At 42.0% G+C, this 22,729-nt stretch overlaps 1 protein-coding gene across 1 annotated transcript in view; it reads right to left on the reverse strand.

Annotated features, from left to right (window-relative positions):
- The window catches only part of ube2ql1 (ubiquitin-conjugating enzyme E2Q family-like 1), a 52,140-nt gene extending 36,490 nt beyond the window's left edge, over positions 1 to 15,650 (reverse strand). Inside the window, exon 1 of the mRNA XM_020534298.2 lies at positions 14,357 to 15,650. Coding sequence (XP_020389887.1) covers positions 14,357 to 15,079 — 723 coding nt within the window. The 5' untranslated portion in view covers positions 15,080 to 15,650. The remainder of the gene's footprint in view (positions 1 to 14,356) is intronic.
- Positions 15,651 to 22,729: the final 7,079 nt, after the last annotated feature.

The raw sequence follows: 22,729 nt of genomic DNA on the forward strand, positions 1-22,729 counted from the left end.
GCTGGTTTTGGGATGTGGTAGGGGGAGGGGAGATTTTGAAGCTTGTGAAATCCACATTGATACCATTGGGCTGCAGGGTTCCCAAGCGGAATATGAGTTGCTGTTCCTGCAACCTTCGGGTGGCATCGTTGTGGCACTGCAGGAGGCCAAGGATGGACATGTCATCTGAGGAATGGGAGGTGCAGTTGTTTATTGCGAACCGAGCGCCTGCTCCTATGATGCTGCTTGGCCTGCTGTGTTCATCCAGCTCTCCACGTTGTTATCTAGGATTAGAGACAGTATGTTTAGTATTAAAGATTATTGTAACTAGTTTCCAAATAAAGTTGGGACTGTTTTTAATTGGTACTGTTCGTAGTGATTTGACCGCTTCAGTATTGTGGGACACTTGGGGAAATACATACATAACATTCTGGTCGGAGTTGTCTAACTTGTTTTAGAGACACTAGACAACACAAAGTAAACTTTCACTTTAAAACCACAGGATGAGAATATTTTTCTCTTGTTTCCGAGTCGCCCGAAGTCACTGTACCTTGATCTTATTTTCAACTCAACATCATTTTGCAGAGTAACTATCTCCACATCTATTCCACTGCTTTGTAAATCAAACAGCTGATGGAATTTGGTAATCAACCCACCAATATCTACTTGAGGGAATGGATTTGAGACAAACATAATGATTTGTTCCACTACACTTAATTCCTGAAATCGCCTGTTGAATTCCTCTGCTAAGTTCCTCAGGTGTGCACAGAGGTTTTCCAAGTAGAACTATTTTTTTCTGTCTTTGACATTTTTCTAGTTTTTCTCCAGACTTCGAAGCATTGCAAAATTTTATTTTTTTTAAATTAGGCGGACCACAGACCAGTTACAATTTGAATACGTTTACAGATGTGATCAAATGTGCTGTCTCTGTCCTTTCCCTGCAGCTCATGGTTCAGCTCATTCAGGTTTCACATTTCATCTGTAATTTACTCAAAATTGAGCAACCATCCATTGTCTGACAGCTCACTGCATATTTCATTCCTTGAGTTAAGAAAAGCGATGATCTCGGACATCAGATCTAAAACTCTTTGCAGGACGTTATGTCAACTTTTTTTATTCACTTGTGGGACATAGGTGTCACTATGTGGCTGTGCCAGCCTTTTTTGCCTGTTCCAAATTGCCCTTGAGAAGGTGTTGGTGAGCTGCCTTCTTGAACCACTGCAATCCTTGTCTAGGTAGACCCACAATGCCGTAAGGGAGGGAGTTCCAGGACTTTGATCCAGCAACGCTGAAGGAACGGTGGTACATTTCCAAGTCAGGATGATGAATGGCTGGGAGTGAACCTGCAGGTGATGGTGTTCCTATGTATCTGCTGCCCTTGTCCTTCTAGATGGAAGTGGTCATAGGTTTGGAAGGTGCTGTTTAACAATCTTTGGTGAATTTCTGCAGTGCATGTTGTAGATGCTACTCACTGCTGCTACTGAGTGTCATTGGTGGAGAGACTGGATGTTTGTGGATGTGGTGCCATAAATGGGCTGTATTTTCCTAGATGGTGTCAAGCTCTTGACTTAATCATCTCACATCAACATGAAGGAATAGTTCACCGTAAGCAGCAACAGTTTGTTGAGTAAGGGCTTAAATATGTGGTGCTGAAGGGCTGTTGCTTGAATCAAATTTACAATCCTAATAACAACTTCCATTACATGAGAAAAAGTAAGCAGAAAATAAGGTGTTGTTCTTCTAGCTTGTGTTTTAGCTTCACTAGACCACTGCAGCAAATGCCACTTTTACGCACCACCCTGTTCCCTGGCCAAGATCTCTATCTCTGGCTTGCTGCAGTGTTCTAGCGAAGCTCAGCGCAAGCTGGAAGAACAACACACCATTTTCTGCTTGGGGACCCTGCAGCCTTCTGGACTCAAATTGAGTTCAATAATTTTAGGGCCTAAACTCTCCCATGTCCCAGCCCCCTACCCCACACACCAGGCCTTGTTACTACATAGCCTGCTGTTACACACCACCTGTTGTTAGTCACTAACTATCCCCATTAACAACTATTCACCTTCCTAGCCAGATCATTATCAACTCTTTGAGACAACAAGGTGCAGGGCTGGATGAACACAGCAGGCCAAGCAGCATCATAGGAGCAGAGAGGCTGACGTTTCGGGCCTAGACCCTTCATCAGAAAAGGGGGAGGGGAAGGGGGTTTTGAAATAAATAGGGAGAGAGTGGGAGGCGGATAGAAGAGGGATAGAGGAGAGGATAGGTGGAGAGGAAACAAACAGGTCGAGGAGGCAGGGATGGAGCCAGTAAAGGTGAGTGTAGGTAGGGAGTTAGGAAGGGGATAGGTCAGTCCAGGGAGGACGGACAGGTCAAGGGGGCGGGATGAGGTTGGTCGGTAGGAGATGGAGGTGCGGCTTGAGGTGGGAGGAGGGGATAGGTGGGAGGAAGAATAGGTTAGGGAGGCAGGGACGAGCTGGACTGGTTTTGGGATGCGGTAGGGGGATGGGAGATTTTGAAACTTGTGAAATCCACATTGATGCCATTGGGCTGCAGGGTTCCCAAGCGGAATATGAGTTGCTGTTCCTGCAACCTTCGGGTGGCATTGTTGTGGCACTGCAGGAGGCCCAGGATGGACATGTCGTCTGAGGAATGGGAGGGGGAGTTGAAATGGTTCGCGACTGGGAGGTGCAGTTGTTTATTGCGAACCGAGCGTAGGTGTTCTGCAAAGCGGTCCCCAAGCCTCCGCTTGGTTTCCCCGATGTAGAGGAAGCCACACCGGGTACAGCGGATGCAGTATACCACATTGGCAGATGTGCAGGTGAACATCTGCTTGATGTGGAAAGTCTTCTTGGGGCCTGGGATGGGGGTGAGGGAGGAGGTATGGGGGCAGGTGTAGCACTTCCTGCGGTTGCAGGGAAAAGTGCCGGGTGTGGTGGAGCTGGAGGGGAGTGTGGAGTGGACAAGGGAGTCACGGAGAGAGTTGTCCCTCCGGAAAGCAGATAAGGGTGGGGAGGGAAAGATGTCTTTGGTGGTGGGGTCGGATTGCAGATGGCGGAAGTGTCGGAGGATGATGCGTTGGATCCGGAGGTTGGTGGGGTGGTACGTGAGGACGAGGGGGATTCTTTTTTGGTTTTTATTGCGTGGACGGGGTGTGAGGGATGAGGTGCGGGAGATGTGGGAGACACGGTTGAGGGCGTTCTCAACCACCGAGGAGGGGAAGTTACGGTCCTTGAAAAACGAGGACAACTGAGATGTACGGGAGTGGAATGCCTCATCCTGGGAGCAGATGCGGCAGAGGCGAAGGAATTGGGAATAGGGGATAGCATTTTTGCAGGAAGGTGGGTGGGAGGAGGAGTATTCTAGGTAGACATGGGTGTAATTGCTTCTGGAGGAAAGAAAGGCATGGATAAAGGTTTCAGCAGGTGATGTTCAGGTAATCTTAGTATCACAAGTTATTTGTGATATTCTTGTCAAATGGATTGCTGTCATTCTAATCTTAGTAATAGTATGGATATGTGGTCGGAAGTTGAAGATGGGGTCAAATATGACACCAAGATTGCAAATAGCTTGTTCAGGATCAGACAGTCGCATGGAGGTGGATGGAGTTCAAAGGATGTTGTTGTGCACAAGATGAATTTTGTTTTTCAAGTCTGTATCTAAGTTCATTTACTCTACAGCTGAGAAATTTCTTTAACTTACATTTTAATGTTAAGAGAAGTGTTAATTCTCCCAGCTGATCATTATCCATTAAAAATGCATTTAACATTCAGCAGCTCAGTTGTTGCTAGATGAGTAGGACAAGGAGTAACTTGGGTTTGTGGGCTCCATGTTGTATGTGGTCTGAGTTTGACATTTTAATAGAGTTTACCCCAAAGAATCAATTAATACCAAGACACACTAATTTTTGCACTGTGGACACACACTATCACACATCTGGATTCTGCAGAAATTCTAAAAAAAGTCATATCAGACTCAAAAGGTTAACTGTTTTTCTCACTATAGATGCTGCCAGACCTGCTGAGTTTTTCCAGCACCCTGTTTGGTATCACAGAACTGACATTAGGTACCCAAACTAATGCCATACAAAACTCCCACAGCCACACAAGGTCTCGAATACTTCCTTTGCTGAGGGAGTAGTTCCCTATCAATAGAAGCAAAAGTATTTGTTTCAATGCCCAAGTGGCAACCATCAACATTGGTCTAACGTATCCATCTTCTTGATAGACTACTTCTCTCAGATTGCAGAGATGTTCTTGACTAAGTGGTTACATCACATATGGATCATCTCCTTGACTTTCATCAGTGTGTCAGCTGGACTGGAAAATGGAGAATCCACTGTTTGTTTGGTTGATGCTGTGAACTTTCTTAGTAAATGTTCCAATGAGCTGGGACCTAGTTCAAGAATTACAACAGATCTTTCAAAGGCTTCTCACAGGGTTGATCGTAAAATTGTGCTGCAGCAGTTGATAAAGTTATTTGTGATATTCTTGTCAAATGGATTGCTGTCAGTCTTAACGAACATATGTGTCAGATACCAATGGCTGTCTAGGTGTTTCAATCAACCTGTTCAGACATGTTATGAAACACCTTCAGGTCAGAAAATCTGGGTTCAAGTCCCACCTGCTCCAGAGGTAGGGACATTACTACTGCACCACAAGAGCCCTTTCAGACACACCTCTGGAGTATGTGGGACTTGAAACTGGGTCTCCTGGTTTCACACTACCACTGCGCCACAAGAGCACAACTGCAATAGCTGACTAGGTATTTTCCTTATCAATCTGTTCAGAGATGTTATTCCATTCCTCTGGAGCAGATGAGAACCATTGTCAGAGGTACTCAATTAGCAGCAGGTGAACGAAATATAAAATAATAGCAAGTGTGCTTCAGGGCACTTGGCTGAGGCTAATTATTTCCCTCATTCTCATTAATCATGCTCTCTTTTCTTCTCGCCTTGCCATAGGATGCTGTTGCTGATGAACAGGAAAATTTTGACACCTTCAATGAATGATGTAGGGAAAATAGTATGTAGCTGAATTCTTCTACATGTAATGCAGCCAAGTAGACTTCAGTAGATATGAATACATGACCCTGGATGTAAGGTTATGCAATTATACATTGGCAAAGTTGATGGTCTTGAAAGTCCTAGGCATAGATATTCATGTTGACTTGAAGTGAGAAAGTCAAATGGAGATATGCAAAACTATCGCAACACAGATGTTTATCACAGAATTGCTATGGCATAAAAGCAGACCATTCAGCCCATCATGCCTGTACCAGCTCTTTAAACTAGCATCATTATTATAAACCTCTGCTTTATCCCCACACCTTTGCACATTTTTTCGATCCAAATAATCATCCGATGCTCTCTTAAATTCTTCGATTGAACCTGCCTCCACCACACTTCCTCATTTTCAGATCCCTCATCCCTTATACAGCACTTGACTGTGGCCAGGTGTTGATTTACAGAGCTACATCCTTCACTTTGTTGAAAGGGGAAGGTGATAGCCTAGCGGTATTGCTGCTGGATTGTTGACCCAGATAATGTTCTAGGGACCTGGGCTTGAATCCTGCCAAAGCAGATGGTGAAATTTGAATTCAATAAATATCTGGAATTAAGAGTCTAACGATGATCACAAATCCATTGCCGATGGTTGGGGAAAAACCCATCTGGTTCGCTAATGCCCTTAAGGAAGGAAACTACCATCCTCACCTGGTCTGGCCTACATGTGACTGCACACCCACAGCAATATGGTTGACTCTTAACTTCCCTCTGGACGATTAGGGATAGGCAATAAATGCTGCCTGGCCAGCGACCCCCTCATTCCGTGAATGAATAAATATGCGTGGCACCCTAACCTCAGACATGTGCAAACTGATCAGAGAGAAAGAATGCAGAAGTGTGTGCTGATCTTGATCTTAGACCCTCAGTAAACCATTGCTCCTCATGTCACAAATTTTGAAACTCTACAAACAAGAAGAGTTAATATTTGTACTGAGTTTTGAAAATCCCTTCCATAATCATGTTCAAAATTGATTCCATACCCCATGTAATCAAGGCAATTCAGAAATCTGAATAAATTTAACACTGTAAGATCAGAGAGGAAAGGAACTGGTGCAGCTCTATTTGTTATATGATTTGGGTCCTCAATGAAGTACTTAAATGACTAAATTCAAAATACACTGCTGTAACATAGGCAAGAGGTATTGATTTGTAGAATTAATATAATTTTCACTCAACAATATCCTTCTTTCGATTCCTGCTGAATTTGTCTGTTTTTGTTACAATGTTACACATTTGCCTGTTTTTAACCTGATTATTTAGTCTACATATAATTTCTTAGAAGTGTTCACAGCAATTTAACCTTTGGATCGTGAATGTGTTTCTTGAATTATGAGGTGATGAGGCAAGATTTAGGATGCATAGGATGGAGAAGGAAACTGTAGAGGCTGGGCACAATTGAAATGTGGAGCTTGTTCAAGGAACAGCTACTGCGTGTCCTTGAGAAGTATGTACCTGTCAGGCAGGGAGGAAGTGGTCGAGTGAGGGAACTGTGGTTTACTAAAGAAGTTGAATCTCTTGTCAAGAGGAAGAAGGAGGCTTATGTAGAGATGAGGCGTGAAGGCTCAGTTAGGGCGCTTGAGAGTTACAAGTTAGCCAGGAAGGACCTAAAGAGAGAGCTAAGAAGAGCCAGGAGGGGACATGAGAAGTCTTTAGCAGGTAGGATCAAGGAAAACCCTAAAGCTTTCTATAGGTATGTCAGGAATAAAAGAATGACTAGAGTCAGATTAGGGCCAGTCAAGGACAGTAGTGGGAAGTTGTGCGTGGAGTCCGAAGAGATAGGAGAGGTGCTAAATGAATATTTTTCGTCAGTATTCACACAGGAAAAAGACAATGTAGTCGAGGAGAATACTGAGATACAGTCTATTAGACTAGACGGGATTGAGGTTCATAAGGAGGAGGTGTTAGCAATTCCTGGAAGGTGTGAAAATAGATAAATCCCCTGGGCCGGATGGGATTTATCCTAGGATTCTCTGGGAAGCTAGAGAGGAGATTGCAGAGCCTTTGGCTTTGATCTTTATGTCGTCATTGTCTTCAGAAATAGTGCCAGAAGACTGGAGACTAGCAAATGTTGTCCCCTTGTTCAAGAAGTGGAGTAGAGACAACCCTGGTAATTATAGACCAGTGAGCCTTACTTCGGTTGTGGGTAAAGTGTTGGAAAGGATTATAAGAGATAGGATTTATAATCATCTAGAAAGGAATAATTTGATTAGGGATAGTCAACACGGTTTTGTGAAGGGTAGGTCGTGCCTCACAAACCTTATTGAGTTCTTTGAGAAGGTGACCAAACAGGGATGAGGGTAAAGCGGTTGATGTGGTGTATATGGATTTCAGTAAAACGTTTGATAAGGCTCCCCATGGTAGGCTATTGCAGAAAATACGGAGGCATGGGATTGAGGGTGATTTAGCGGTTTGGATCAGAAATTGGCTAGCTGTAAGAAGACAGAGGGTGGTGGTTGATGGGAAATGTTCATCCTGGAGTTCAGTTACTAGTAGTGTACCTCAAGGATCTGTTTTGGGGCCACTGCTGTTTGTCATTTTTATAAATGACCTGGATGAGGGCGTAGAAGGATGGGTTAGTAAATTTGCGGATGACACCAAAGTCGGTGGAGTTGTGGATAGTGCGGAAGGATGTTGCAGGTTACAGAGGGACATAGATAAGCTGCAGAGCTGGGCTGAGAGGTGGCAAATGGAGTTTAATGCGGAAAAGTGTGAGGTGATTCACTTTGGAAGGAGTAACAGGAATACAGAGTACTGGGCTAATGGTAAGATTCTTGGTAGTGTGGATGAGCAGAAAGATCTCGGTGTCCATGTGCATAGATCACTGAAAGTTGCCACCCAGGTTGATAGCGTTGTTAAGAAGGCGTACAGTATGTTAGGTTTTATTGGTAGAGGGATTGAGTTTCGGAGCCATGAGGTCATGTTGCAGCTGTACAAAACTCTGGTGCGGCCGCACTTGGAGTATTGCGTACAGTTCTGGTCACCGCATTATAGGAAGGATGTGGAAGCATTGGAAAGGGTGCAGAGGAGATTTACCAGGATGTTGCCTGGTATGGAGGGAAGGTCTTATGAGGAAAGGCTGAGGGTCTTGAGGCTGTTTTCGTTAGAGAGAAGAAGGTTAAGAGGTGACTTGATAGAGACATACAAGATGGTCAGAGGATTAGATAGGGTGGACAGTTGGAGGCTTTTTCCTCAGATGGTGATGGCTAGCACGAGGGGACATAGCTTTAAATTGAGGGGTGATAGATATAGGACAGATGTCAGAGGTAGGTTCTTTACTCAGAGAGTAGTAAGGGCGTGGAACGTGCTGCCTGCAAAAATAGTAGACTCGCCCACTTTAAGGGCATTTAAATGGTCATTGGATAAACATATGGATGATAATGGAATAGTTTAGGTTAGATGGGCTTCAGATTGGTTTCACAGGTCGGCGCAACATCGAGGGCCGAAGGGCCTGTACTGCGCTGTAAAGTTCTGTGTTCTATGAATAACTTACTATACCATTATTTTTATTAGTACCAGCAGATAGTTTAAAGGCACTTTACTCTGAGTTGGAATTAACATCATAATAAATGCTGGTCGTGCCAGCAGTGTTCACATTGCAAGTATGAATAAAAAAAAGATAAAGAACTCCTTCACCCAAAACCCGCATCATTCAATACATGTGAAATTACTTCTACACATTTGATTTCTGTATGCCTTAATTGTTAAAATACTGTATGCATAATGGGGCAGAGGAAGGATGGGAATATTTTGTTGCAACCTGTATTCCCATGATTTTATAAAACTAGCCAAACATGCTAGATCTCAAATGGTAGTTGCTTTTGTTTACAAAAGAGATCACTCTAAGCATCTCAGGAAGTCAAATATAGTGTAATATATTATGCATGTGGAGATTAAAGTGAAATTTTTAAAACCTCCCTTGTGTTGTAAATATTTAATATTTGATATACCTATCAGATGAAGAACATTACTGTCTTAAAAAGAACCAGGCATTACAGAGGGATGAAGGAATTGGATAAGCTTTATAACTGTCATGTTAGTTGGCCAACCATCTGAGTGGATTGCTAATTTTCATTAGTAGGAGGTTTAGCTCACAAGTGACAACACTAAATATGACACAACTGTTTTAGTTTAGCAGATGATTTGTGGTATCTATTCCTGTCCTCTTCCTCAAGAAAAATAAAATGACAATGTGCATTGTCCTTGCTATGCTAGTTGAGGGGGAGTTAAAGATATGCACAGCATTAGAATTACAGTGCAGTCAAGAATCTACAACAGTAAGTTTAAATTAGAATAGTTAGATGGTTGTTTTTGACTGGCGTGGAAACAATGGGGTGACGGGCCTTTGCTCAGTGCTGTTGACCTCTATGACTAAATTGCTAATCCCTAGGTCTCAGTTCCCTGATAGAGATAACGTTGGTGTAGAAATCCATATCAGTGGTATAAATAACATTAATGTATGAATTCTCCGATCTGATGGGTTCCAAACTAACTTGATAATTATGCATGAGAATGAAGAGAGTTTCAAGATAATTTAGAAATACTCATGATAAAGCCAATCAAAATTTAAATATCCAACTACTAATGCTATTATTTATTGTGTTGAAATGGAGTAAACAGACCTTTAACCTTAAGGTAGTATTACTGTTCACAGTGACATTGACGCCAATGACAATAATTAAACAAAATCTTGTCCCATATATATCCTACCAGGTTATCTTTCAGTCTATTTTACATTGTTTTAAATAAAGGTCTAGATTACTTATGGATACGTTTTGACAAGTATTTCTTCCTGCTCTGGTACAAAACATTAAGTCCCATTATGTAGCAAATAATTTCACTGAGCTACCTCACTCAGAACTGGTGAGATATGCTTACAATCAGATGCAGGCCAATTTGTATGACTGCCCAAGATTCTAACATGTAATCGTCTAGTGGAGCTATTCCTGCGACATTACTTCAGTACCTATGATAATTAGGCAGGTATAGCCATTTTTGACTTTAATTTGGTAGATTCTGGTTGAGGTAAGTTCTCCAATACCTGTGCTATGAGATTGCCCAGATGCTTTGTTTCTTGTTTTTATTTAATTAACTAAAATATGATCCAGCGAGTGTCTACAATTTTTCCACATTTAATCAAGTTAAGGTGATTGCTTTTAAGTGCCCCACTCTATGATTCTCCAATGAAAATTGCAATATGTTAGATTTGCAGTTTTTAACAAGCTCATTCTGCCTTACAACTGTGATAGTAATTATTTTTTTGAGATACTATGTTTAGTCATAAATGGACTACTTGCCCCATTTGCACCCTCTTAAAAACTGTTCCAAACTGTTATGAATTTTAACACTCTTCTATTTGATTATTTTGTCTTGAATTTAAAATGTTACTCTTTAAGCAGGGAGTATTGTTGAGGTACTAGCAGGAACTGAATAGCAGAAGGTTTCTAATCCTGACAATGCAAGACAGCCATATTAACATTGGTAGACACACCCATTAACCAGCTGTGCTTCATTATTTTTTGTAATTTAGCTGTGCATATGTTAGCTCAAACGCTCTTCACAATTAGGCCACAGCTAATTCCCTGAATATATAGGTACTTACCGAGAAAGCACAGAATTACAAAAAAAGTCTCACTTCATAAAAAGAAATTGAAAGCTATTAAACATCACTGCATTTTTAGAAAAGAATTGATGGCAAAACCTCCAAGGAGTTCAAAGAAAAAAGCAGAACAATTTCAAGAATATTTGCATTGCCATGTGATTTTATTGTAGGTAAACTTGGCATCTGTTTGTACACAGCCGAATAACAAGAATAATCAGTGCAACTACTTTTAATAATTAAGATTTTACATTACGATTCTGAGAAGGAAACTCACAACTTTCTGCTTTCTTCATCTTGCCATCAAAAAAAGTAAATGGAGCCTCAGCTCAATACTTAACTAAGAAGGGCATCAGTGACAATGCAGCAGTCTCCAAGTTAGTCAGTGATCAGAGTAAGAACTCCCACTGGCATCAAAAAAAGGTACTTCAATAGAAAGCAAAAACATAGGCTTTATTAAATGGCAGTGGTCACAATCCTAATGGTTGGCCAGAAAGCTAGTAGTAAATCCATTAATGGCTATCTTCAGAAGATACAAGTCATATGATACAAGTCATAGGTCATACAGGTCATCAGACAACTGACAGTCTGGTAGAAGGGTTTCAGCCCCTTTAATGATGCGGATGCTGCCTCCAAGAGTCTCTGCAATCGGAGGGCTGCGAACTCTTCAGTCACAACAGCACCACTGGGAATGGTGGTTGCTCTTGGGACTGCAGTTGGCCAGCAGCAGTCACCGTGAAGGAGGTTCCACAACCTAGGTAAGTGATTGGGTTTGCATGGTCAGTCAGTCAGGTCCCAACAAGGGGTTGTGGGCGCCATCATTTCCACTGGTAATGTCTGCAATTGATACTGCCAGTGTCTGACTGGCCAGCAGCTTTCAGAAGCTGGGACTTCTGCCTGCTGTGTCCTTGATTCTGGGAAAGGACCGCTGCTGATGACTTAAATATTACTTTGATATTTAATAGATAGGGTTTTCAACATAGGAAGGAGAGCATGTTGCCTGAATTAAAAATAAACTTAAGTGTATAAAAATGATAGTGGAATAAATATCTGGGGATACAGCATCATTGAAGTTAGCTATAAATGCTACCAAACGGTAAACAAAGAATTGCATTTTACTCCTAGAGGGGCAGAAATAAGAAGCAAAGAAGTGAAGTTAAACTTGTGTGGACTTTAGTTGGATAATACTTGGAGCATTGGTAAGTATTGTCTGAGAAATGTGATCAGATGTAGGCAATGATTGCCTTATTTCCATTTACACATTCGCTAGACACGTCTTTTGTTTCCATACTTATTCCACGATCGTTTCACTTCTCCTTGCACCATATCAATTCTGTTTTCTAATAACTCACCACTCCATGCTGTCGGAGACTTCTACTTAAAGCAAAATGATGTGGATGCTGAAATCTGAAATTAAACAGAAAATGCTGGAGAAACTCAGCAAGTCCAGCTGACAGGTCTTTGTTTTCCTGTCTTATTCCTTTCTCTGTCTTTATACTTTCTTAAACATTTGCCATATGTTTCTAACATTTTCTACTTTGGATGAAAGACCATTGATCTTGTATGTTAACTGTGTTTCTTCCTCCACTCTAGCAGTTGGTAAATAGAGGGAAGTTGGACCAGATTATTTCTAGACAAATTTACTTGCAACAAATTCCATCATCTTTCTTTCTCTCTCTCTCTCTCTCGGATGATTTAACTATTAGCTGAATGTAGGACTTCACTTCTGCTAGTCTGGTAATACAGCAACAGCTCATGGCTCTTCTGGGAAAACAATCTGAATAATTCAAGATACGAATTTTCTTTTGTGGAAAAGCAGATAATTGTGAAACTAACTCTTTGTCCTTTGTCCAAATACCCTATTCTCCTCCTTTTAATGGCTCTTATCAGTAATTATATGGCAGCAAAATAATTCCATTACAGTCTCTGTCACAATCTAATAATAATCAATAGTTTTGCAAGAAAATTGAACAGGACAGTGACATCTGGACAACAATTTATCTATGCTCTGTGAATCTGAAGAATACAAGAAATCATGCTAGTTGGTCCCATTCTCGTATGTTAGCTGTGGTCCAGCTGAGGCCTGGTGCAGTTTTAACAATCTTACTGTTTTTGATAAAACAATATTATGAGATCTAGAGTTGTAAGTCTACTGTTGTGCTAAAAATGATCCTTGCTTTTCTGGATGAAATGTAGCTAATGAGTTTTTTAAAAAAAATGTATCTGAACGTCAAACATACTGTAACTTTACTTGGTGTCTCATCCATTTGTACATCTAATAATTGGGAAAGGGGGCTATTGTCCGAAATCCCGTGAGGTGACGCATAAACTTAAACTAGTAAATATTGACTTAGCATATGAGGACAACTACTGTATTTTTGCTAGTTTAACAAGGTTGCATAATTAACATCATTCACATCAAATTTTAACTGGCACTTGCCACATGCTATCAATTAACTGGTAAAATTAAATGCTATCTGCGTAGTTTTTGCCTTTTGATAGAAAGTTGTATTTTAAACCTGGTCACTTGTCTGTCCTCTGAAATTTCAGATACAAGTATCCCAGAGTTGAACTGGATAATATTGTTGAGTTCAGTGGGAAAAAGAAAATGTAATTGGTTAAAAATGTTTTGTTTCCATTTTCAGTTGCTAACAATAATTAGTAGTCCTACTTTTGACTTACGTTGGACTAGAGTGTTGCCCTAAGCTATAATTAATTAAGACAACATTTAAATATTTATTAAATAGCAGGAAGGAACAAGATCTTCACATGTATCAATCTAATTATACATGTGCAATATAATTTTTGTTACTTCAACTGATATAATATAAAAGTAAAATCAATGTTTTCTATTTCACTGTGGGTGTTATTTACTTAGAGCTAGACTGAAAGTTGTGTTCTTTTTTCACTGGTACTACTACACAGTTTGCACCATAAGCATGAGACATGCCAGACAGTTCACTGATAGGTGAATACAGGGTCCTTAAGGAAGATTTTGTTATGAAGTATAAACAAAAAGCCAGCTAAAGACAGGATCGAGGTTTTTGCTAAAGGAGCAGAGTGAAGTAAACAGGCAGTGGAATTTAGGGAGGGAAATGCAATGAGGTGTGCCAAATAGCACATCTATCAAACTGTACTAGATTCAGCCTTCATTAACACACTACAAAAACAGTAAGAGCATGTAACAGCTAATATTTTAATCGTCTAAGAAATTATATTTACAATTGGTGAATTTGTACACATTAAATCATTTGTATGAAAAACATCTGCATTCACTCCTCAATCATCGTTAAATTGCAAAATTACATTAATTCCTAGATCAAGTAACCCTCCTGCATTTGCATCTTCAAAGTAAAATAAATTATAAGGTAATAAAATTCAGTCAAATAGTGTTCATTCTAATAAATATGCCTGCATTATGAAGCAAGACTTGGTTGCTTCCTAGTAAACTCATCAATATTTTTACATGACTGATCAAAGGATAGCTTGCATGTGGGCATCTGGCAAACCCATACCTGGCATGAGGTTATTACTCACATCTGCAAGTCTGAGGTTTGATAAACAGCAATACACTGAGTACCTACAACGAATGTTTTAATGCAAGATGTACTTGCGTGTAACCGGGCAAAATAAGAGAAAGTTGGTCTTACGTATATCTATTACAACTATACGTTTTGTTGATTCCTTGCAGTGGGAGATATATGTGTGTCAACCCTTACCTGTCCCTTGACCAGGCTAGCTGCAAACTGCCTCATGACTGCCTCGACAGTGTAGGCGCTGGACCAACCCCGCGGGGTTAGCAGCTCCATGCAGATGGCCCCTCCGTCCAGCACGTAGCCGTTCTCCAGCCGGGGGCTCAGCACCCTCATGAAGGGCGGGGAGAAGGGGAAGTTATCCGGAAAGTTGAGATTGAGCAGGATGCACTCGGTGCTTGTCTCCTTCATGTCCTGCCACAGCGCCGAGTCCTTATCCACCTGCAGCAGCTTGACATTCCACTCGAAGAGGTTGTCCTCCACCAGCTCCACACTGATGAAGTGATCGGTCAGTTTGCGGATGTCCTGCAGCTCCTTCATGAGCCTGCGGCTGCGGACCTGAGCGCAATGTTGCTTGTTGGGGGGTTGCCCGGGGATGGAGCTGCTGCTGGTGCTGCCGGCCGGGGGCACCTTGCTGCCGGCCTGCTGCTTGTCCTTGTTGCTGTCCTTGGTGGAGGAGGGTGGTTGCTCGGATCTCTTGTGGCTGTGTTGCTGCTGATGGTTATTGTGGTAGTGGTGGTGGTGGTCAGACTGGAGCAGGATGCTCTCGTTGCTTGAAGAGTTGCACTGCTTGTTGGCGTTTTTCTGGCTGCTGCTTTTAGGCGCCTTGCGGGAGCCTTGGTGTTTTGCACCATCCGTGTCTCGATCGTGGAGGCGAATTAGACCAATTTTTCGAAGCAGGGTAGCCATCTCTTGGAGAATCGACAAGAGTTTTCTTCAGAAGAGAAACCTTTCAAATAACCGTATTCAAAAGTAGAATGATCAACGCGAAGAACAAAAAATGCTGTTTGACGCAGCTCATATACGTTAGAATAAAATCATTTTTAAAATCCCATCCATAGAATAAGGAAACGTCTGTCAGCTTAACAAAAGTATTAATTCGCAGGTGACCGCACAATCTTCGAAGAAGCTGCTGCACGATGGCAACAGAAATTGAAAAGATGTTTCTTTTTCTGGCTCCTCCGACTTCTCTCTCCTGATCTTGCGAAAAAATAAACTCCAGTTTTCTGTGTGTGCGTGTGATTTTTTTAAAAAAAGAGATGAAGCTCCGGCCCAGCACCGTGCTGCTGGGATCCGTAGCGGGGTTGTGAGGAAATGGATGTGTCTTGCCGGCTGCAGATCAGCTCGCGGGCGGGCTCTGGATGCTTGTCATTGCGGCTGTGCGCGGCTCTCACTGCCCACGAGAAGCTGCCTGTGCACTAGCGGCTCCGGTCCTGACGTTCAATACGCAGCTTCGGTATATTAAACACCGACTGCACGTCAGCCTTCCCCCCACTGCTGCCTCCTACGTCAACATCGTGCTAAGATTTATCACCAGCACGAATCCGGAAAGAGAGAGGGAGAGAATAAAAAGGCCCTCGCTTAGATCTAAATTCAAAGAGCATCTGACACCTCAGCATTCGCTCGATTTTCTATGCACCAGTTAAAAGTGTCCAATCCGGCACCTTTGTGTGTCTGCGAGCTGTTTGCATGACATTTTTTTTGTTAAAGTCGTTGGCAGCACAAAGAAAATACGGGATTTCGGGCGGTATTGCGAGAGCTGTTGGAGGCGCGGGGGAATTAATTAGAATTTGTTCAGTAAAATCATAACGTCCTCTGAACAGAGATGCTGCATTCGGACTTTTAAAGGGGGCACGGCCTTCCATTTTAATTCTACAGAAAAGCGTTTGGCAAATCTTATCCACCTTTGTTTGCAGGTGCGCAATAGGACGCAGACACAGCCAAAAAAGACCATGGTTTCATTGTGCATTATCTCAACTGTAATGGAAAAATCATTCTGTCTTCTATTTCGGTATCACTTCACCAATTTTTAAAAAAAAAGGTTTAACGAACAACATTCTCCTTTAAAACAGTCCCCTTTAAAATGCCCACGAAACCAAAAAGGAGCGTCTAACCTATAATCATTTCATCACTACTAAGTAATCAACGATAATAAAACAACTTACATTTATATGGCAACCATGCATTGTGAAACATCACAAGGCTTCCCATAGGATCAATAACCAGACAAAATAAATGACATTGAGCTACTAAAAGGGATATCAAGACAATTGGTCAAAACCTCAGAAAAGGGATATAAATTTTCAGGAGTTTTTTTTGTTTTCATTCATAGCATTTTTTGTCCATCCTTAATTATCCTTCATATGTGGTTATTTGCCTTCTTGAACCACTGGCATCCACGTGGTGTAGGTACACCCACAGTTCTGTTTTTAAGGGGTTCCAGGTTTTTGAAGGAATGGTGATACTGTTCCAAGTTAGGATTGTATGATGGTATTCCCATACATCAGCTGTCCTTCTTGGTAGAGGTTGATGGTAGATGGTAGAGGTTGTGGGTTTGGATGGTGTTGTCTGAGGAGCCTCGGTGAATTGTTAGGATTTTTGTAGAAGAAGACACTGCTACACTGTTGTTACACCCAAACTCTGGGTTGTCTCCCCAGTTTGTTATGGTTCCACATGGGACACCCCAAATTGCTAAGCTCCAGGGTGAGGAAGGATGATTTGGACCCCCTTTATCATTCACCCATCTTCTTGGTTAATTTGTGGCAATGGGGAGGCAATGCCCTAATAGTATTATCATTGGACTGTTAATCCAGAGAACCAGGCAATGTCCTGGGGACCTGGGTTTGAATCCTACCATTGCAGCTGGTGGAATTTGAATTCAAGAAATATCTGGAATTAAGCGTCTAATGATGACCATGAATCCATTGCTGGTTGCTGGGGGAAAGCCCAATTGGTTCACTATTTTCCTTTAGGGAAGGAAACTGCCATCTTTACCTGATCTGGCCTACATGTGACTCCAGACAATGTGGACTCCACAGCAATGTGGTTGACTCATAACTGCCCTATGGGCAATTAGGGATGGGCAGTAAATGCTGGCCTAGCCAGCAATGCCTTCCTCCCATGAATGAATAAAAATAAATTAAAAAACAGACCTGTTCCCTTGTGGATATTATTCTTCTAGATTCAAATGCATTTATAGAATCATAGAATGTACAGTACAGAAAGAGAGAATCTGATATTTTCACTGTCAGTGTTCCTGAGACTAATTTATCAATCTAGATTTATTAATCAATTGAATTCAGATTGCAGAACTGCCATGGGATATTGAACCCATGTCCTCCGACCATTAGTCTGTGCCGTTGGATTACTAGTCTATAAACATGGTAGATATTGGGAAAGTGGATATGGAGGATGCATGGGATAGAGAAAAAAGTAGACATAAATTAGATATTTTCAAGTTAGCAGAAATCAGTGCTGGGATTTCAGCTATTACAAACAATAGAATAATTGAACCATATAATTTTACAGAACGGACTGAGACAATTTGGCCCATTGTGACAGTAACAGCTCCCAAAAGAGCTACCCAGTTGCCCCATTCTCCAGCCCTATCTCCATAGCTCTCTAAATTCATCACTTTCAAATATATATCCAGCTCTCTTTTGAAATCTCTTATGGAACCCACCTCCACATTCTCCCATGCAGCGCATTCAGAATCCTAATAACACTCTTGAGTAAAGAAGTTTCTCTTCAATATACTCCTTGCTCTGTTGCTGACGATCTTGAAATTGTGATCTCTAGTTATTGACATACCAACTAGTGGAAACAGAATATCTTTCTTTACGTAATTTTGAACACCTCAATAAGGTCACCGTTTAATCTTTTCTGCTCCAAGGAGAATAATTGAATTGAATTGAATTAGTTTTATTGTGACACGTACTCAAATGAGTACAGTAAAAAGTTTACAATCGCCACATTACAGCGCCATCTTAAGTATAAAGGTACAGATACTCAAGATCAAATTCTTAGGAAACAAAAAAAATTAGAAAAGTAAAGAAACAAATAGTCCAACATTATAGGTCATAGGAATAAATCCTAAAAATAAGGAAGTGAAAAGTCCAGAATATCAGTCTTTCCGATCCAGTTCATGCTGGCACCTAGGCTTCCAGGGAGACCTCCACCACCTGCACCTGAACCACCAATGTAGAAGTTGCCCCACTTTAGGTGCCACCTCTTCACTGCTGGACCACTTTGCTAATGCCACTGAACCCACACTTACCCTGGAACTAAGAGACCCTGTCTCTGCTGCCAGGCAGGGTGCCACCGTGCCACGAGTCCTGCTTTGGCTGCAGATGTTGCTTTGCCAGTGCTGCCATCTTGTAGAGTCTGCTGTCAGCGGTGCTGCCATTCACGATTGCTGTCGCTGCCGCCGGCCGTGAATGCTGGGAGAATGACCTCGCTGCTCCTGCCACCAGCCCTGAATGGCAGGATAATGTACTTGTTTGTCGCCAGCCTCCTATCGTCAGGAGCCCAATTTCTCTAATCTTTCCTTGAATCTAAAATCCCTCATTCCTGGTGTCATTCTAGTAAATCTCCTTTGCACTTTTTCCAGGTCTATAATGTCCTTCCTTAAATAAGGTGCCCAGAACTGAACACAATGCTCCAAATGTAGTCTGACCAATGATTTGTAGAGGTATAGCATCATTTCCTTGCTTCTATATTCTGTGCTTCTATTTATAAACCCAAGGATGCTATAAGTCTTCTTAACAACTGTTTCAATTTACCTGGCCACCTTCAGAGAATTATGCATGTGAACTCCTCAGTCCCTTTGCTCCTGTACTCTGTTCAAAGTTGTACCATTGAGCCTATTTTGTCTTTCCATATTTCTTCTACCAAACTGTATTACCTTGTATTTCTTGGAATTGAAATTCATTTGCCAGGTGTCTGCCCAGTTTGCAGCCAATAATTTGTCATTGCTGCCATAACTGCCACCCTCTGGCTGCATAGAAAACAGTGTGTGCGTGGTTATGAATGGGTCCAGCCATCCAGTAACAAAACTTTACCTGTGATTTCACCCTCCAGGTTGGCATAGCTTCTTTTCTATTGTCTAGCACAGTCATATGATAAGCATGCACAGATTTGGCTCATCTGGATCTACCAGGCTGGAACTTTGGCTGATCATGAGGGTCCAACTAATGGATTTTCCATTCTGCTGGCAGCATGGATGAAGACATCACCACAAGAGGAGTGTCCTTTACCTCAATTTGACTTAGTGCGATTTCATTGCACATTCATAACTTTGCAATTAAGCTGGGGTTCAGTTTTAAGATTTGATTTTTGGCAATGTGACCCCTCTCTTTCTCTGGAGAACAAAGGAATTTACTTTTTATTTAATTTGTCCCAGACAGTAGCAGTCACTATGGAGTCATCTGTCAATAAATGATTCTTTCAACCAAAATATATTGATAGGCTCTGGAACTTTCCAGATCACTAAGATTAATCAATTAGACTTTATTCCTTTTCTTCACATTTGGGGATTTGGGCATCAGTGGCTGGGCCAGCATTTATTGCCTTTTCCTGGTTGCCCTTGAGAAAGTGGTGGTGAATTGTCTTCTTGAACCACTGCAGTCCATTTGGTATAGGATAAACCCACAATGTTATTGGCGAGGGAGTTCCAGGAATTTGACCCAGTGACAGTAAAGGAGCAATGATATATTTCCAACTCAGGATGGTGATTGGCTTAGAAGAGAACTTACATGGTGGTTTTCCCTTCTATCTGCTGCCCTTGTCCTTCCAGATGGTAATGATTGTGGGTCTGAAAGGTGCTGTCAAAGGAGACTTGGTGAACTTCTGTCATGCATCTTGTAGATGATGCACACTGCTGCTACTGTGGTAGGGAGGGCAGGAGTGTAAAGTTGAGGGCCATGGCTGAGACAGCGAGCTAGTGTGGAGGGAAAGGAAAAGGTGAGGTTGTTGCTGAAGCTCTGTTATTAAATATAAACTAGTCTATTGAATTTGAAATTTGAGCAATACTGGGTGTGGATGAGTCTAATTGTAATGGCCAATGCATCGGGGTTGGCCAAGATGTTTTCTGGTGAGTGGCAGATATCTGGGTGAAACTGGGAGAGAGACTTACAAAATGCTCTTTCTTCTCCCTACGTCATAAGTGTTTTCAAACCACAGCTTTTTCCTTTAACTCAATTTCTGTTTTGAATCTTGTTGGTGCCTAGAACTTCTGACTTCTTAAAAGTTTTTAAAAATTTGTTCACTGCATGTGGCAATGAGCCACCTTCATGAAAACCCCTCTGCAACAGTGGTCTCAAACTTTTTTAAAGCAGCAGATAACTTTTTGAATTTAAGTGCAGCCCTGCATCTACCACAAAGAAAATATTAGAATAAACAGTTTATTTTTAGTGCTATATAATTCCAAAACCTGGAAGTCTGGGTCTGCATTCTCACTGGGGGATGTGGAACCAACGTTGCTACCTCCTGGCTGCTAAAACACAGGGATTGCTAAGTTGGCTCAACAGCAAGGGGTGCTGGGTATATTGGCCAAGTAAAATTCTGAAATCACAAAACCCACACACCAGACACAGTACAAACACAGCAGCTAGGTGCTAATGACATAAGCACCAATGTAAAAGGCAACAGTTATCCTGGACAGATATACCAACAACTTATCTACTGAACAACAGGGGGCCCAGACAGACAGGCACCAGGTCCTGCTGCACGAAGAAACGAACAGTAGCAAGCCATCCAAATGATTGACAATGTTTCAAACTATTAAATGTGTCTCCCTGATTGGCCAGAACTATAGAAAGTTCCAAAAAACCATCTAAAAGGTACAAATACAGGATTCACTTGCAGACCGCCCTCTTGAACCCCTTTGAATCCTCTGAGGAGACCAGCATGGCAAAAAGTGGAGACCCACTGACTGTCTGGAGAGACGGAGGAATAGAGAAAGCAGCTTTGCAGTCCCACAGAGACAGAGAGAGAGAGACCCTCTGTGCAAATCTACAAGATATTCAGAAAGTATTGTAAACTTAAGGGGCTGACTAGGATTAGAGAGAGTAGGAACTGCAGATGCTGGAGAATCTGAGATAACAAGGTGTAGAGCTGGATGAACACAGCAGGCCAAGTAGCATCATAGGAGCAGGAAAGCTGACGTTTCGGGCCTAGACCCTTCATCAGAAATGGGGGAGGGGAAGGGGGTTCTGAAATAAATAGGGAGAGAGGGGGAGGCGGATAGAAGATGGATAGAGGAGAAGATAGGTGGAGAGGAAACAGACAGGTCAAAGAGGCTGGGATGGAGCCAGTAAGGGTGAGTGTAGGTGGGGAGGTAGGGAGGAGATAGGTCAGTCCAGGGAGGACGGACAGGTCAAGGGGGCGGGATGAGGTTAGTAGGTAGGAAATGGGGTTGCGGCTTGAAGTGGGAGGAGGGGATAGGTGGGAGGAAGAACAGGTTAGGGAGGCGGGGACGAGCTGGGCTGGTTTTGGGATGTGGTAGGGGGAGGGGAGATTTTGAAGCTTGTGAAATCCACATTGATACCATTGGGCTGCAGGGTTCCCAAGCGGAATATGAGTTGCTGTTCCTGCAACCTTCGGGTGGCATCGTTGTGGCACTGCAGGAGGCCAAGGATGGACATGTCATCTGAGGAATGGGAGGTGCAGTTGTTTATTGCGAACCGAGCGCCTGCTCCTATGATGCTGCTTGGCCTGCTGTGTTCATCCAGCTCTCCACGTTGTTATCTAGGATTAGAGACAGTATGTTTAGTATTAAAGATTATTGTAACTAGTTTCCAAATAAAGTTGGGACTGTTTTTAATTGGTACTGTTCGTAGTGATTTGACCGCTTCAGTATTGTGGGACACTTGGGGAAATACATACATAACATTCTGGTCGGAGTTGTCTAACTTGTTTTAGAGACACTAGACAACACAAAGTAAACTTTCACTTTAAAACCACAGGATGAGAATATTTTTCTCTTGTTTCCGAGTCGCCCGAAGTCACTGTACCTTGATCTTATTTTCAACTCAACATCATTTTGCAGAGTAACTATCTCCACATCTATTCCACTGCTTTGTAAATCAAACAGCTGATGGAATTTGGTAATCAACCCACCAATATCTACTTGAGGGAATGGATTTGAGACAAACATAATGATTTGTTCCACTACACTTAATTCCTGAAATCGCCTGTTGAATTCCTCTGCTAAGTTCCTCAGGTGTGCACAGAGGTTTTCCAAGTAGAACTATTTTTTTCTGTCTTTGACATTTTTCTAGTTTTTCTCCAGACTTCGAAGCATTGCAAAATTTTATTTTTTTTAAATTAGGCGGACCACAGACCAGTTACAATTTGAATACGTTTACAGATGTGATCAAATGTGCTGTCTCTGTCCTTTCCCTGCAGCTCATGGTTCAGCTCATTCAGGTTTCACATTTCATCTGTAATTTACTCAAAATTGAGCAACCATCCATTGTCTGACAGCTCACTGCATATTTCATTCCTTGAGTTAAGAAAAGCGATGATCTCGGACATCAGATCTAAAACTCTTTGCAGGAC

Source organism: Rhincodon typus, chromosome 2 (genome assembly GCF_021869965.1).
Source record: "Rhincodon typus isolate 14 chromosome 2, sRhiTyp1.1, whole genome shotgun sequence".
Lineage (NCBI taxonomy): Eukaryota > Metazoa > Chordata > Chondrichthyes > Orectolobiformes > Rhincodontidae > Rhincodon > Rhincodon typus.